Genomic DNA, 18,718 nt, shown 5'->3' on the forward strand with positions numbered 1-18,718 from the left:
AGGAAAACTACTGAAGAGTTAACTAACATATCTGACCATTGGTGTGCGCAGGGGGTGTGCCAGGTGTGCCTGGGCACACTCTAATCTTCCCGCTGTGTTGGCCAAAACCCCCCACCCCGCAGTGCTGCTGGCTTCTTAACTCTCCTGTTTCAGGATGGACAGTGGGGCGAAAGGGCTAGTCAATAGGTCATTTACTGGCCCCTTCCTTTTCTAAACGAACACAATGAACATACTTGCTCACTGTGTTCATTTATAACTGAAGCATAGGCACAGGACTACAGTCACCCAATCCAGGCAGATTTAACTAGATCTTGCAACAATCTCCTACAAATGCCTCCGGTCTACTGTCATTGGATGGAAAGAAAGGTCAGACACATAGGTTTGCGCTTTTATTACTATATGTGGATTGCTTTGTATGGAATGTTTGCATTATATAGAGGATAATAATTATGTTGATCACATAGATGGATATATATATATCTCTGTATATAGTGTGTGTGTGTGTGTATATATATATATATATATATATATATATATATATATATATATATATATATATATACACACATATATATATATATATATATATATATATATATATATATATATATATATATATATATATATATATATATATATATACATATATATATATATATATATAATTTATTTTTTCAATGCACCACACTGGAATTATTAATTGTGTTGATCATTATTGGGGTTTCTTATATATGGTATTTTGCCATTTGCTGAGGGGTACTTTTTTTTCCTGTAGATTGAGTTAGGGAATATTTGAGTACTGTACATTAATACCATAATTGGTATTAGCAGCTCGTGGGTTGTAGATTTTAGATTTGTTTTTCTGCATGCAGATTTTTTTTTTTTCATTTTGTTTTCTTGAACACTGATAGTGAACCTATTACAGAATAAGCCATATAGAAGTTGTCTAATTTAAAAGCCATGTGAACTGGCTGATACATTTGCATTGACATAAAAAAACACAGTTACTGTGCTCTGTAATCTGTATGCACAGCATGTATTTTAAATCAGCAAATATGGCTGCCTCTTTTGCATAGCGCTGTGCTTTGGTTTATTAATTGTCTCTTGTAACTCCATCAGTCATCTTTACTTCTAGTGAATAATTTACCATAGCTTGTCTTCTCTACCTTCAGGTGTGGCCCGGCTGGCCGACATAAGCCTGCAAAACCCAGTGACTGTGACGGTCACAGAAGATTCACACACTGATGTTAAACGGGCAGCAAAACCCAAATCTACAGAGGCTGGTGATGACAGCGCCAGCTTTGCTTTGCCAGAGGAGCTCCACCAGCACATTGTAGTAGTTCCCAGCAAGATAAAGCTGGTCACATTGTCTGCATTTATTCTGGGAAAATGGAAGGTAAGATACTGTCGCCATGAACTGGTTGCATGATATAAGTGGCGTAGTTATCTATACCCGGGCTAAAGGCTCATGAACATGGACGTTTGCATTTTTGGCATTATGTCTGCATGTAAACACAGGTGCCAGCGTTTCCTGGTGTATACTTGTGTATGAGGTATTCAGTACAATACAGGCCTATGGGCAGATTTATGCAGCGGCTGGGGCTTCGGCGTGCCGCAAATACAGGTGTATTTTATGCTGTGCGCCCGTAGGCCTTTAGTTATGTTTGTGTGCGCGAGCCCTAAAGATAAAAGAGGGGCACCTGCAATGTCATCAGACTCCAGTCTGATAATTTCATTGTTTTTAATGCCAAATATTTTTAATTAGAGCCTCCCAGTAAGGGAGTCCATTCAATGCACACTGCTAGCTGGGCAACTGACTGGTCTCACGCGTCATAATGCTCTGTAAAGCAGGCCATAGATGAGTTGAAAAACAAATGAAATTTGTATCAATTGTCAAATCGTTTGTTTTTTGCATCATGAGTGTGCCAGCTGCGACAATCAAAAAGGGCCTTATCCAACATGCTGTTTTCTTTTAGAAAATTGAAACTATTGATAGCACAATTGTATGAGCTATTTTCTTTTTTTTTGTTTATGGACTGCTTAAAGTGGTTGTAAACCTTCGATTTTTTTATGCTTACCTGCTCTGTGCAATAGTTTTGCACAGAGCAGCCTTGATCCTCCTCTTCTGGGGCCCCCCTCTCCTGTCTTACAGCTTTTGATTGACAGCTGCAGGAGCTAGTTCCTCTTGCTGCTATCAATCTGTCCAATGAGGAGAGAGACAGCGGCTGGAGTCACCCCAGACCCCCCCCCCTCCAGTGGCTGGAGTCGCTGGAGGGTCTGGGGGGAGCTGCCGCACAGAAGGTTTTTCATCTTAAAAGGATTGTAAAGGTACTTTTTTTTTTTTTTAACTATTAAACATGTCTATACTTACCTGCTCTGTGCAATGGAATTGCACAGAGCACCCACGAACCTCCTCTATTTAGGTCCCCTGTCAGCGCTCCTGGCCCCTCCCCCTCTTTCCAGTGCCCCCATGGGAAGCATGCACGTACCTGATTCCTGCTGCTGCGTTCATTGACACACCCTCGCTCCCTCATCACTAGCTTTGATTGACAGCACTTGGAGCCATTGGCTCCCGGTGCCCCAGCAAAGCCAGCAAGACCCAGAAGTGAGGGGAGAGATGATTTGCACAGCACTGGATCAAATGAAGGGCTCAGGTAAGGTAAAGAGATTGTAAAGTCAGAAGGTTTTTTATCTTAATACATTCTATGCATTAACATAAAAAGCCTACTGTGTGCATCAGCCCCCCTAATACTTACCTAAGCCCCATCTCTGTCCAGCAATGTCCAACGAGTGTTTTAGTTGTCCGAGATTCTCCCTCCTGATTGGCTGAGACTGCTATAGGCTGCCACTGCTGTCAATCAAAGACAGCTAATCAGGGAAGAGGGGGGGGGGCGGGGCTGGGTCTGAATGGACACAAGGAGCTGTGACTAGGCTTGGGTACCCCTATAGCAAGCTGCTTGCTGTGGGGGCACTCAACAGGAAGGGGGGGCCAGGAGCACAGAAAGGCACCCGAGAACAGGAGGATCTGGGCTGTTCTGTGCAAAACCACTGCAAAAGAGCAGGTACGTATACGCTGAGGGGGCGATGCTGACACCTAAACAGCTTTAGCGGCATTTTAGCAGCTTTTTTTTGGCCAAGGGTGTTATGATGCTGCTGAAACGCTTTGCAGGAGCTTCGGCAGCGCTGCCCATTCATTTCAATGGGCAGGGCATTTTGGGAGCGGAGTGTACACTGCTCCCAAATCGCCTCAAAGATGCGGCTTATAGGACTTTTTTTCTCGTCCTGCAAGCGCACCGCTCCAATGTGAAAGCACTCGGGCTTTTACACTGGGGAGGCATGAGAGGCGCTTTACAGGTGCTATTTTTAGCGCTAAAATGCTTGAAAAGATACCCGGTGTGAAAGGGGTCTAAGCACTATAGGACTCTTTTTTTTTTTTTTTTTTTTTTTTTTTTTTTTTGATAGTCTTTCCCAGCAAATGGATAGTGTTCAAGCCACCAGGATGGGATGAAGAGAGGAGGATTGCCATCCCGCCTGTCACTGAGTCACGGTTTAAAGAGTAAATGATTAGATTGAATGCTCTTATGAGCAGGGCCCTCTTAACCCCTCTTGTATTTTACTGTATTGTAACTTTGTCTCCTTTTATGTTGTAAAGTGCACAAACTGTTGGTGCTATATAAATCCTGTATAATAATAAATGTGGGACTCTCTAATAATATTAATAATAAAAAAAATAAAAAAAAAGAGAAATTGCCCAGGAGCCAGTGGCTTGGGAAATATAGAGTGTTTGTTTTTTATTTAGCTTTAAATGAGTAGTTGATGACAACTTTAGCCAGTTAACCTCTTAAACCACTTTCCGAGTTATGAGAGAACAGCTAAAAGGCAAAATCAGTACCTGCCACCTTCAGAAACTATGTATGTAGAAACCCCTCCACTACCTAGTGCTTGACAATTGAGCTCATGCAGGAGCAGAGGAGGAAAACATTTTGTTTGCAGTATGGTGGAAAGCAGAGCCCCAGCCAAACCATTAAAGTGCTACTAAACCCCGGAGCCTGCATTCACTATATCTAGTCTTTCACAGTACACAGAAATGCAATAGTTTTAGTAAATATAAACCACTAAATACCCTTTCTCATCAGCAGTATATAACAGTGTTGTGACATCTATCAATGTCCGGCTGAGCACTGGTTAAAGCTTGTAGGAGGAGTTACTCTGCTCTGACTGTCCTATGAGGCTGTATGACCCTTGACTTTCTGTGCTGATCGCATGCACCCTCCCAACACTCTCTCTAGCAATACACACCAAACTGAGCATGTGCAGAGTGCCTCCAAGGCTCTGTTCTATCAGCAGATGGATTGGGGACAGTGAAAGAAGGGGGGGATCAGAGAAGACAGGATTAAGCAGCTTTTTTTTTCTCTACACAATGCAGAGGATTAACCCCTTAGGTTCTACAGTGAATATAACCAGCATGCTATGCTGCATATACAGACTGATTTTTACTGTTGTGGGTTTAGTAACACAGATTTGGGGCAGATGGGTTATACCAAACAGTTCTAAAGCATTTATGCATTCTGTGTGTTTGTCAAAGGGTGTTAATGTATTAATAAGCTTGTTTTTTTGTACAATTTGTAAATATATATGATGTGTACAAGAGGGCAGCCATTGTTGCTCATTCCTTATGTAGGCTCTGCTCCTATTGTGTCTTGCCAATTCTTTTGTTTCTCTGTAAGTCTGAGAAGATCATTGTGGATGGACACAAAAAACACAATAATGATTGGTAACTAAAGACCATGTGATCTAGGCTGCCTAGGCAGGAAGCCATTTTTTTTTTAACGTCAGGCAGGTACGTTTTTGCTCTGAAATTAATATTTTGGTTTGATCATGGGGACATGCGACCTATTCATTGATATGACCTGTAAGGTTCAATGATAGTTCTGTCCGTTAATTATTTTTTTAATTATTATTTGATCACATTCTGCCCTTATTATAATCTTCCTGTGATTTTATGCATTGCTGGCGGCAGCTCATGGTTTTCTTGTTTTTCTGCAGTGTGATAAGAAACCTAAGATGATCATATTCTTCCCAAGCTGCGATCTTGTGGGGTTCTACCATAAATTACTTAGCAGTGTACTACCTATAGGGGGCAGCAAGCCTGATTCCAGGACCTTCTTTCAGCTTCATGGGAACATGGAACAAGGGGTGAGTCCACGTTATTTTTTTTTTGTCTCCGTGTTATTAGATACAGACACGTTGTTGGTTTTAAATAAAGTTGATTATTACTTATTAGAGATCTTTAAATAGCGCAGACAATTTACACAGAGCTTTACATATATGTTTTACGTTCACAATATACCCTGCCCTTCATTTACAATCTAATGCCCTGTACACACGATCGGACATTCTGACAACAAAATCCATGGATTTTTTCGGACAGATGTTGGCTCAAACTTGTCTTGAATACAAACGGTCACACAAATCTTGTCGGAAATTGCGATCACCAAGAACGCGGTGGCGTACAACACGTACGACGAGCCAAGAAAAATGAAGTTCAATAGCCAGTGCGGCTCTTCTGCTTTATTCTGAGCATGCGTGGAACTTTGTGTGTCAGAATTGTTTACAAACGATGGGAATTTCCGACAACTGAATTTTGTTGTCGGAAAATATGAGAGCCAGATCTCAAATTTTGTGTGTCGGAAATTCCGATGCAAAATGTCCGATGGAGCCTACACACGGTTGGAATTTCCGACAAAAAGCTCCCATCGAATGTTTTCCTTCGGAAAATCCGACCATGTGTATGGGGCGTAAGATCCCTAATTAACATTCATACATACACATACTAAGGGCCTATTTAAATAGGCACCAATTAACCTACCGGCATGTCTTTGGAGTGTGGGGGGAAATTAGAGTACCCAGAGGAAACTCCTGGATGCCCAGAGAGAACATGCAAACTCCATGCAGGCAGCATCATGGTTTGAATTCAGACCTTTGATCTTCATTCTTTAAGTGCTAAACACTAAGGAAAATTCATTGACCACTTCAGCTCTGGAAGGATTTACCCCCTTCCTACCCGGAGCACTTTTTGTGATACGCCACTGTGTCGCTTTAACTGACAATTGTGCGGTCGTGCGACATTGCACCCAAACAAAAAATTATTTCCTTTTTTTTTCCGCACAAATAGAGCTTTTTTTTTGGTGGTATTTGATCACCCCTGCGGTTTTTATTTTTTGCGCTATAAACAAAAAAAAGTGTACATTTTTTTTAAAAAAGCAATATTTTTTACTTTTTACCATCATAAATATCCCCCCAAAAAATATAAAAAACTAATTTCTTTCTCAATTTAGGCCGATTATATATTCTTCTACATAATTTTGGTAAAAAAAATCGCATTGATTGGTTTGCGCAAAAATTATAGCATCTACAAAATAGAGGATAGATTTGTGGCATTTTTATTATTAATTTTTGTATTTTTTATTAGTAATGTCGGAGATCTGCAATTTTTATCGTGACTGCGACATTATAGTGGACACTTTTGACACTATTTTGGGACTATTGTCATTTATACAGCGATCAGTGCTATAAAAAATGCACTGATTACTGTGTAAATGACACTGGCAGGGAAGGGGTTAAACACTAGGGGGCGATCTAGGGGTAAGTGTGTCCTAGGGAGTGATTCTAACTGTGGGGGGGCTACCTAGGACATGACAGCGTGACAGCGATCACTGCTCCCGATGACAGGGAGCAGTAGATCCCTGTCTTGTCACTAGGCAGAACAGGGAAATGCCTTGTTACATAGGTATCTCCCCGTTCTGCCGCTCTGTGACACGATCGCGGGACACCGGCGGACATCAAGTCCATGGGTCCCGTGGGCATGGTCACGGAGAATGCGGTGCGCCAACCCAGGATGCCGCTTCTAAAAGGGGACGTACCTGTACGCCCATTTGCGCAGCCTTGCCATTGTGCCGACGTATATCGTCGTGCACTGGTCAGCAAGAGGTTAAATGCCTTTTCAAGCCCGGATATTGCCTTCTTAAGGTAGCAGTGATGTCACCACTGGGCTGTACCTAGCCTGTGCATTCAGCAAGGCTGTGGGAGGGATCCAGCAGGCTCCACCTACTAGAGGCTGCCTGTAGAAAACTACAGGGAGGGGTGGAGACAAGACCAGTCACTCTGCACAAGCAGAGAAAGCAGCAGTGACCGGTCTTTATTACAGGAAGCTCCTGCACAGAGATAAAGTCTCACACTGGATTACTGCACAGATACACAAAGCACACCAGAATTCAACTAGCAAAATGCATGTGTCCAGCCTATGCACACTAAAGTATTTACATATTATGAACATATTATGAACAAGCAGTAAAAATACATGAAAGCAGTCCTTATTCATCTCTGTATCTATTAGTATTGTGATTTGTTTGAAATTTCCAGCACAGACACTGTTTTTTAAAGAGGAAGTAAAGGCACTTTAAAAAAAAAATGCAACCTGCAAGGCAAAGGCATAATGAGCTAGTATGCATAGCATACTAGCTCATTATGGATAACTTACCTGAGAACGAAGCCCCCAAAGTGGCCCTCCTCCTTTATCTTCACCGCTGCCATGTATCCCGGAGTGACTTCCGGGTCTCGCTGTTCCGGCGCTGTGATTCGCCGGAGCCATGATGACGTCACTCCTGAGCATGCGCACGGGTGCCGACACGAGCGGCATATCGCCGTGATCTGCGGCGTGCTCAGTGCGCCTGCGTGCCGCTGTCTACGGCGCATGCGCTGTAGACAGCGGTGCCTGTCTTTTTGTAAATATCTCCTAAACCTACACGGACCTACAGGTAAGTCTTAATCTAGACCTATCTGTAGGTCAAAGTGGTTTGTAAGGGTTTACAACCACTTTAAAGAGAGAAACCTTAGTACAACAAGCCTGCCCATTGGTGGATCTGCCCAAACTTTTACTTCGGGAAGAATGACTTTCGTATCCCTTGCCCTCACTCAGTAAGCCGTGTGACATATCTGTGCACAGACAGCTGTTATGGAAGTCCTACAGTGGTGTGAAAAATTGTTTGCCCCCTTCCTCATTTCCTGTTCCTTTGCATGTTTGTCACACTTAAGTGTTTCGGAACATCAAACCAATTTAAACAATAGTCAAGGACAACACAAGTAAACACAAAATGCAATTTGTAAATGAAGGTGTTTATTATTAAAGGTGAAAAAAAATCCAAACCATCATGGTCCTGTGTGAAAAAGTGATTGCCCCCTAAACCTAATAACTGGTTGGGCCACCCTTAGCAGCAACAACTGCAACCAAGCGTTTGCGATAACGTGCAATGAGGCTTTTACAGCGTCCTGGAGGAATTTTGGCCCACTCATCTTTGCAGAATTGTCCTAATTCAGTTACATTAGAGGGTTTTCGAGCATGAACGGCCTTTTTAAGGTCATACCACAACATCTCAATAGGATTCAGGTCAGGACTTTGGCTAGGCCACTCCAAAGTCTTCATTTTGTTTTTCTTCAGCCATTCGGTGGTGGACTTGCTGGTGTGTTTAGGATCATTGTCCTGCTGCAGAACCCAAGTTCGTTTCAGCTTGAGTACATGAACAAATGGTCGGACATTCTCCTTCAGGATCTCTTGGTAGACAGCAGAATTCATAGTTCCTTTTATCACGGCAAGTCTTCCAGGTCCTGAAGCAGCAAAACAGCCCCAGACCATCACACTACCACCACCATATTTTACTGTTGGTATAATGTTCTTTTTATGAAATGCAGTGTTCCTTCTACGCCAGATATACTTGGACACACACCTTCCAAAGAGTTCCACTTTTGTCTCATCGGTCCACAGAATGTTGTCCCAAAAGTCTTGGGGATCATCAAGATGTGTTGTGGAGAAATTGAGACGAGCTTTGATGTTCTTTTTGCTCAGCAGTGGTTTTCTCCTTGGAACTCTGCCATGCAGGCCATTTTTGCCCAGTCTTTTCCTGATGGTGGAGGCATGAACGCTGACCTTAACTGAGGCAAGTGAGGCCTGCAGTTCCTTGGACGTTGTTGTGGGGTCTTTTGTGACCTCTTGGATGAGTCGTCGCTGCGCTCTTGGGGTAATTTTGGGCGGCCGGCCACTCCTGGGAAGGTTCACCACTGTTCCTTGTCTTCGCCATTTGTGGATAATGGCTCTCACTGTGGTTCGCTGGATTCCCAAAGCTTTGGAAATGGCTTTATAACCCTTTCCAGACTGATAGATCTCAATTACTTTCTTTCTCAATTGTTCCTGAATTTCTTTGGGTCTCGGCATGATGTGTAGCTTTTAAGGATCTTCTGGTGGACCTTACTGTGTCAAGCAGCTCCTATTTAAGTGATGCTTTGATTGTGAACAGGTGTGGCAATAATCAGGCCTGGGTGTGGCTAGAGAAATTGAACTCAGGTGTGGACAACCACAGTTATAGTATGTTTTAACAAAGGGGGCAATCACTTTTTCACACAGGGCCATGATGGTTTGGATTTTTTTTCACCTTTAATAATAAACACCTTCATTTACAAATTGCATTTTGTGTTTACTTGTGTTGTCCTTGACTATTGTTTAAATTGGTTTGATGTTCCGAAACACTTAAGTGTGACAAACATGCAAAGGAACAGGAAATGAGGAAGGGGGCAAACACTTTTTCACACCACTGTAGTTATTTGATGTCTTTGCACATACATGGGAAATCTTCTGTGCATGTACAGATGTGCCGACATGCTCTGGCAGGGCCTGAATGGCCAAAATGGCGGGGCCGGAGAGGAAGGTGGAGCCACTATAGAGGGGACTGAAGTTCCTCTTAATAGAGAGTGGAGTGGGAACAAACAAAGGTTTCGGGGCTCCAGAGGTTCCAAAAACATGGGCAGACCTTTTTAGGCCCTTTGGCATTTTTTGTGCTGCCTTCGGGGCCCCTGCAGACGCTAATCTGTGTTTTCGTATTGTCTTGTTATAGTAGTGATTTCTAGCAGTGTCATGTAATCCGTCTCCAGTCTATGATGGCTCCTGAAGCATGTCCCCAATCTCCAACGTCTCCTACAGCATGTTCACGGTCTCTAAAATTCTCCTGCAGCATGTCTGAACTCTCTGACTATTGGACTTTCTGACCATCTCTTGTATCATGTCCACCATGTCTGACCATTTTCATGTGTTATGTCTGCAGTCTCTTACCATCCCTTGTATAATGTTCACCATACCTGACCATTTCATGTGTCATCTCTGCAGTTTCCAGCCATCTCTTGTATCATGTCCACCATCTCTGACCGTCTCTTGTATCATGTCTACAGTCTCTGATCATCTCCTGTATCATGTCTGAAGTCTCTGCTCATGTCTGCAGTCTCTGACCATCTCTTGTAACTATGTCTGCAGTCTCTGACCATCTCTTGTAACTATGTCTGCAGTCTCTGACCATCTCTTGTAACTATGTCTGCAGTCTCTGACCATCTCTTGTATCATTTCTGCAGTCTTTGACCATCTCTTGTGTCATGTCTGCAGTCTCTGACGATTTCTTGTATCATGTCTGCAGTCTCTGACCATCTATTGTATCATGTCTGCAGTCTCTGACCATCTATTGTATCATGTCTGCAGTCTCTGACCATCTTTTGTATCATGTCTGCAGTCTCTGACCATCTTTTGTATCATGTCTACACAGTCTCTGACCATCTTTTGTATCATGTCTACACAGTCTCCGACCATCTCTTGTATCATGTCTGCAGTCTCTGACCATCTCTTGTATTGTGTCTGCAGTCTCTGACCATCTCTATTACCGTGTCTGCAGTCTCTGACCATCTCTATTACCGTGTCTGCAGTCTCTGACCATCTCTTGTATCATGTCTGCAGTCTCTGACCATTTGTTGTATCATGTCTGCAGTCTCTGACCATCTCTTGTATCATGACTGCAGTCTCTGACCATCTCTTGTATCATGACTGCAGTCTCTTACCATCTCTTGTATCATGTCTGCAGTCTCTGACCATTTGTTGTATCATGTCTGCAGTCTCTGACCATCTCTTGTATCATGACTGCAGTCTCTGACCATCTCTTGTATCATGACTGCAGTCTCTTACCATCTCTTGTATCATGACTGCAGTCTCTGACCATCTATTGTATCATGTCTGCAGTCCCTGACCATCTTTTGTATCATGTCTGCACAGTCTCTGATCATCTCTTGTATCATGTCTGCACAGTCTCTGACCATCTCTTGTATCATGTCTGCAATCTCTGACCATCTCTTGCATCATGCTCATTGCCTTTCACTAGATCATTTTGTGTGTCTGCAGTCTGATATTAACTGAATTTTATTTTGGGCCCTTTGATTATGGGGGGAACGGGGGGGGTGCACTTAGGACCTCCCATTTTAAGTATGTTGACCACAGCTGGTGTAAAGTAAACACAAGTAAGCTTTAGGCTTGACACTTTAAAATATTGTAGTTGTAGTACATACATCATTGGAAGAACCAGGTATATTTTTGCCCTCCCCTTAGAGCTGTACACATGGGCTGAATATTGGGCGGTGTCAACGGTTCAGTAGAAACCGTCTGACATTCAGCCCATGTACAGGAGCTGGTCTGACAAAAGGCGGCCATGCAGCCAACTTCTGTTGAAGGGGCATGACAGAGAAAGGTCTGCTGATCATCGCTGTCAGCCAATGGTTCAGCCCGCTGGGTTGAACGAAGAAAACCAATAGTGTGTACTAGGCTTTATCCCTTGAGTTTTCTTACTACAGGTACTCTTTAATAAGGCCGGGCCTTGTGCACAGTACTCAGGAGAAGCCTATATCACCAAGCACCAGACTCAGTCCCATTGGTTTGTATGAGATGTGCATTGCGCTCCTCTCTCCCCTCCACCTGAGAGTGTTTGTTTGTGCTAATCCTCTCCCAGCCAGCTGCTAACGGCGACATGAGGGGCTTGGCCGGCTGCCTCCCAGGGAGGGCAAGGATGGGGGGGGGGGGGGGGGCAATTAGTTCCTGATGTCCTCGCATTAGGAGCATTAATAAGACTAAACAGGGACTCCCAGATGGTGGCACTCCTCCTCATGCTTGAAACAAATTAATAGTATCCTCCTTCCTCCTCTGTTATTTTAGGAAGCTCCCCTCCTCCCTCCCGCCTTGCCCGCCACTCCTTTCGTCACTGCCAGGGACATGGCTTGTTTAGGACAAAAGCACAACTCATCCCTGTAACCGAATCTATTTAATCTCCCCAGCAGGGGATGGTGAGCGGCACACGCTAGGCTAAAACTTTGCAGGCGCTAGTTGTTCGGTTACTCACCCACAAGTGTTTGAAAATGTTACCCCTTTGTTGCTCGGGATAAGGCAGTGCAAGGGACACTTTTTTTTTTGTTTTTTTGTTAACCCTTACATTGCCGGCATTAACATGAAAGCTCTGCAGGTTCACTTTACAAAACGAACGATTGAGGATGCTCCCCTGTTCTCCTTAAAGTGGAATAAAATTCAAAAACAGAAAAATGAAATCTTAGATGTGGTGGCTGCATTTGTTTTTTTTCTCAGGCTTTTTCCTTTTTATTTTCCCCCCGGTGACCTAGCCACTAAGTCTGTTGTTTTTCAGCTTCCATTAAAGTGATACAAGACTTCTATGTCCTGTATGTGGATGATGGCACTGTAATTATTTTAATTAAAAAAAAAACCCCATCTAAGTACCTTTTTCCAAATCGATATACAGCAGACACATTACCCAGCTCTCTTCCAGTTTGTCTGCAGAAAAACATAAGCAGGAGGTGCTTCTAGTCCTCTGATGCTGGTCACATGTTTAACCACTTGCCACCAGGGCCAATTCTGACATTTCTCTCCTACATGTAAATATCATAATTTTTTTGCTAGAAAATTCCATAGAACCATTATTTGTTTTTTTTAGCAAAGCTCCTAGAAAATACAACGGCGGTTGTTGAAGCTTTTATCTCGCACAGTATTTGCACAGCAATTTTTCAAATGTGTTTTTTTTTTTTTTTGGGGAAAGAAACAGTTTTGTGCTTTAAAAAAACAAAACAAAAAAAACAGTAAAGTTAGCCCAGTGTTTTTGCATATTGTGAAAGATGAATTTACGCCGAGTAAATAGATACCTAGCATGTCACGCTTCAAAATTGCACACGCTCGTGGAATGGTGCCAAAGTTGGGTACTTAAAAATCCCCATAGGTGACGTTTGAAATTTTTTTTTTTACTGGTTCCAAGTTTTGAGTTACAGAGGAGGTCTATGGACAATATTATTGCTCTCGCTCCAACGTTCGTGTCGATACCTCACTTGTATGGTTTGAACACTGTTTTCATATGTGGTCGGGACTTACGTATGTATTCGCTTCTGCGCGTGAGCACACGGGGACAGGGGCAGTTTAAAAAAAAAAAATGTATTGTTAATTATACTTTCTTTTTTTTTATTGTGACACTTTTTTGAAAAAAAATTAAAATAAACATCCCATGTAATAGAAGTATGACATGACAGGTCCTCTTTATAGTGAGATATGAGGGATCCTCTGTCCGACTCACTGATCGTAGCGGTGAGTCGGTGGAAGCACCGGGGGGGGTGGAACATTCCCCCTCGCCTCCTGTAAGAACGATCAAGCAGTGGAACAGCCACTATGATCGTTCTTATGGTATAGGGAATCGCCGGCTGAAAGCGGCAATATCTGAATGATGTCTGTAGCTACATGGGGCATCATTCAGATATACCCGCTTAAAGCCCGTCACGTCATATGACGGCGGGCGGGCGTGAGGAGGTTAAAAAAAAAAACCTAGAGAACAGACGAGGCTGTCATATGACAGCCTACTGCTGGGCATGGGTGGCATGCTCTGTTATCACAGTGCCCGGAGGACACTGCTGATCACAGATTGAGGTAAAGAGCCAATCAGCAGCTCTTTACCACATTGATCAGCTGCATCCATTCACAGCTGATCACAGATGTAAATAGAAGCTGGTGATTGGTACTCCTTTCCTCATGCTGACACCGCTTGGAGAGGAGAAGAGAGTCGATAACTGGCTTCTCTAAAAGGGACATGTACACTGATAATCAGGGCTCTGATTATCAGTGCAGTTCAAACAGTGCCCACCAGTGATGCCAATCAGTGTCACCTATCTGTGCCCATCAGTGCTACCAATCAATGCCTCCTCATCAGTGTCACCTACCAGTGCTGCCCATCAGTGTCACCTACCAGTACCACCTATCAGTGCTGCCCACCAGTGCCTCCTCATCAGTGCCCATCAGTTGCGTCTCATCAGCGTCACCTACCAGTGCCACATATCAGTGCCCATCAGTGCTGCCCACCAGTGCCTCCTCATCAGTGCCCATTAGTGCAGCCTATCAGTGCTGCCTTAGTGCTGCCCACCAGTGCCTCCTCATTAGTGCTGCCCACCAGTGCCTCCTCATTAGTGCTGCCCACCAGTGCCTCCTCATTAGTGCTGCCCACCAGTGCCTCCTCATCAGTGCCGCCTCATCAGTGCCCATCAGTGCAGCCTATCAATTCCCATCAGTGAAGGAGAAAAATTACCTGTTTCCAAAAATTCCAGAAGTTTTCCAACAAACTATGAAAAAAAAAATTATTTTTTATTTTCAGCCTGGAGGAGGGGGAGGGGGTGCCACTCTCCTCCCCTTGTTGACCCATAAAGCAACGTTTTTGAGGTCACTTCCAGGTCCACCTCTGCAATCTGCATTGCATTACATTTAGTGGCGCACTGGGTAGACGTGCAGAGTTTAGACCCCGAATGTCTCAATAACCACTTGCCAACCATCCACAGTCATACTGCAGCAGGTCGGCTCGTTCCCGCAAATCACCCTAGTTGTATGTTGGCACCTTTAAGGGCAATAGCAGGAGCGTGCCCGCTGATTTGTGTGCCAGGGGATGTCCACTGGCCACCTGCGATTGCGAGAGCCAGAACGGGGATCTGTGTATATAAACACACAAATCCCCATTCTGACAGGAGAGGAGAGACAGATCTGCCATTCCTACTAATCAGGAACAGCGATCTGTCGTCCTCCTCTAGTCTGTCCCAATCCCATACAATTAGAAACGCTCCCGGGGAACACATTTAACCCCTTGATCGCCCCCTAGTGTTAACCCCTTCCTTACCAGTGACATTTACACAGTAATCAGTGCATTTTTATAGCACCGACCACCGTATATCTGTCAATGGTCCCAAAAAAGTGTCCGGTCTGTCCTCCGCAATGTCGCAATCCCCCAAAAAATTGCAGATTGCCGCCATTACTAGTAAAAAAAATATATATATATATACGTAATAAAAAAGGCCATAAGTATATCCCCTATTTTGTAGATGCTTTAACGTTTGCGCAAACCAATCAATATAAGCTTATTGCGATTTTTTTTTTTTTTTTTTTTTTTTACCAAAAATATGTAGAATATATATCGGCCTAAACTAATGAAGAAATTTATTTTTTTAAATTTTTTGGGGGGATTTTTTTTATAGCAAAAAGTATAAAATATTGTTTGTTTGTCTTTTTTTGTGTTTTTTTTTTTTCAAAATTGTTGCTCTATTTTTTTGTTTATAGCGCAAAAACGTAAAACGACAGAGGTGATCAAATATCACCAAATGAAAGCTCTATTTGTGGGGAAAAAAAGGACATTAATTTTGTTTGGGTACAGCGTCACACAACCGCGCAATTGTCAGTTGCGACGCAGTGCCGTATCACAGAAAATTACCTGGTCATTAAGGTGGAAAATCTTCAGGGGCTGAAGTGGTTAAAGAGAACCTGTCACCAAAAAATCATCCCCTATGTAATTAAATTTTTTTTTTTTTTTTTTTTTTTTTTAAGTTTAAAAACCCGGTACTAGCAAGGTGTACCTAATAAAGTGGCCGTTGAGGGTATATTACATATGCAATTACTGTTTCCTACATAGTAGTGCTATAGAGCATTCACGTCTTAAGGCTGCTATAGACAGCTAGATCTGCGGGCAGTTCATGCCGAGTCGGCAAAATTTCGAGACACCCCCCTGTTGGCACCAACTGACTCAACAAAATATAATTGTTCTATTTATTTTTGTTGAAGAGACCAGGTGGAAAAATTGAATTTCCAAGAAAAAGAAGTGAAGGGAAATCTTTTGAACAAGACATAGACAAGAAAATAAACTTGACAAGGGTTTAAAACTGTCCTTATTTTATCCAGGGGCTAAAATTTACTTCAGTACAACCAATCCAGTGGGTGGTGCCTGCAGCCAAAGAATCCTCAGCATCCAGTGAACTTTGGGTAGTGCCTTATTTTTTTTTTCTATGGTCGCTATGATCACCTTTCACTACGTTCACTTTTCTTTTGATCTAATGTTAGTGGTTGGATTTATTTAAGATTAGTGGTTGTAGACATAAAATATGAACAAAACATATCCCTCTATAGTGTTAACTTGTCTCAATTAGGAGCACTAAGTGTCTTTTTTTTTTTTTTTTTTTTTTTTTGTCTGCTGCTTTGTTCCTCTGCTATTAGTATGAATCTTTTCTGACAAGGTTTCCTGACACCAAGAGAAAAAAGGTGACCAGGGAGGGATCTCCAGCTGTTTGAAATCTTTGGCTCTGTCCCTGTGAGCTGTGTGAAGGGGGGTGTGTCCCTGCCCTCCAATCAGCTGCCAGATCTCTCCTCACAATTCAGCACCTTGAATGGCTGTAGAGAAGAGATACCTGCAGATAGACAAGTACAACTTGTGTAGGAGGATTTGATTCCTCTCTGTGTATTGCCTGAGGCCGGTCACTTCACATAGTATGTGTGAGGGTTTAGAACCACATTAACCACTTGCTTACTTGGCACTTAAACCCCCCTCCTGCCCAGACCAATTTTCAGCTTTCAGGGCTGACGCAGTTTGAATGACAATTAAGCGGTCATACAACACTGTACCCAAATTACATTTTTATATATTTTTTTCCCACAAATTAGAGCTTTCTTTTGGTGGTATTTAATCACCGCTGGGATTTTAATTTTTTGCTAAACAAACAAAGATGGAAAATTTTGAAAAAAAACAACTTGTTTAATAGTTTGTTATAAAATTGTGCAAACTTCTTGTTCATTGATATACACTGATGAGGTGGCACTGGTGGGCACTGATAGGCTGCACTGATAGGCACAGATAAGATGGCACTGTGGGCACTGATGGATGGTACTTGTAGGTGGCATTGTTGCCTACTGCTAGGTGGCACTGGCATTGGGCACAGGTGGGCTCTGAGGATCCGGTGGCAGCTCGCCGTGATCGAGACTGATGTCCCTCTCACAGCCGCTGTTGATCGGCCTTACTCCAATCTGTGATCCAGCGAGTCTCATAGACTCGCTGATCACAGAGCACGCCGCGCGCACCCTGCAGGATGTCAATGGACGTACTCCCGGCAAAGCAGGTCCCCACTGTAGCCATCATTCAGCTATAGCGCGGATCTAAAGTTGTTAAAAGGGTTGTAACCCCCAATGTTTTTCACCTTAATGCATTCTAAGCATTAAGAGGAAAAAACTTCTGTAGTGCAGCAGCCCCCCAGACCTTTTACTAATCTGAACCTGGTCTTTCCAGTGACGAGAACGAGCACACCAGCTCCAGCCATTGTCTCAGGTTCTCATTGGATAGATGGATAGCAGCAGGAACCATTGGGTCCCACTGCTGTCAATCAAATCCAATGACGCGGGAGCCTGCTGTCTGTGTCAATGGACGCAGCAGCAGGACACGGGAGTGCGCCCGCACGAGTGCCCCGAGGGAATGCGGCTCACCAACGGGGTATTCAAGGAGGGACCCCAGAAGAGGAGGATCGGGGCCACTCTGTGGAAAGCAAACTGCACAAAGGAGGTAAGTATGTTTGTCATACATGCATATCGTTTATGGGTACCTTAAAGTTAAAGCTTAGGTTCCCAGATGTTAAAATGCAGATTCACTTTTCATTAAATCGCACATGTTGACTAATTATTCTGTTTTTCTTTTTAGGAAAGGACTGAAGTTTTCCAACAATTCACTGAAGCTAAAGCTGGGATACTGCTGTGCACGGTAAGTAACTGAGCTGTATAACCCTCCAAGGGGAATTTATCAAAACTGGGGGGTGTACAAGGCATCCAATCAGCTTCTACCTTTCATTTCCAAAGCTTAACTGAACAAGCTGAAGATGGAAGCTGATTAGTTGCCATTCACAGCTGCTTCAGATTCTGTCTATCCCAGTTGTGATGACAGTTAAGGACATTCATATAGATAAAGAAGAAAATCATCCATGCATTTTTAACTTGAACAAGAATACTGGACCATCTACCATTTGTAAGTTCTCCTCCTGGTGCTACAGGGCTCTCTTTATACAAAGATGGAACAAAGAAGGCATTCCAGGTATCCCTTTAAATAAACCTTGTTCTTAGGATGGCTCACAATTTTCAAGCAGTAAAGCATTGTATATTTAAAGGGATGCACAGTACATGATGCATCTTCCATGTAACCATAGAAAACATTGTAGTCTGTTTTCTTATTTTATATTTTTGACAAAGTACTAAACACATGGAGTAGCCAAAAACTACTAAAAAGGCTTAACATTTCAAACTAGTCCATGTCCTCTAAACTGCTCGTAGCATAGAATCCCTAGAACACATTTTCTTTCTTAGAACAAGTGTAGTATTTATTCACAGTAGTTTGCAAACTTTAAGGGCTGGGGTCCAGGGTTGGATTACTAACAAGGACACTATCCGCATGGAGTTTGTATGTTTTATGTACAGTGGCAAGAAAAGTATGTGAACCCCTTGGAGTTAACTGGTTCAAACACAATGTGGTTG

The 18,718-nt window shown here is 43.0% G+C and overlaps 1 protein-coding gene across 2 annotated transcripts in view; it reads left to right on the top strand.

Moving 5' to 3' along the window:
- DDX31 (DEAD-box helicase 31) overlaps window positions 1–18,718 on the top strand; it is a 137,681-nt gene that overhangs the window by 20,903 nt on the left and 98,060 nt on the right. For both annotated transcript variants that reach the window (XM_077477687.1, XM_077477696.1), the window contains exons 13-15: window positions 1,173–1,396; window positions 5,047–5,196; window positions 17,895–17,954. In XM_077477687.1, the coding sequence (XP_077333813.1) occupies window positions 1,173–1,396; window positions 5,047–5,196; window positions 17,895–17,954 (434 nt within the window). The remainder of the gene's footprint in view (window positions 1–1,172; window positions 1,397–5,046; window positions 5,197–17,894; window positions 17,955–18,718) is intronic.

Source organism: Lithobates pipiens, unplaced genomic scaffold (genome assembly GCF_037356315.1).
Source record: "Lithobates pipiens isolate NorthernLeopardFrog02 unplaced genomic scaffold, aLitPip1_a1.2 Scaffold_1, whole genome shotgun sequence".
NCBI classification, from domain to species: domain Eukaryota; kingdom Metazoa; phylum Chordata; class Amphibia; order Anura; family Ranidae; genus Lithobates; species Lithobates pipiens.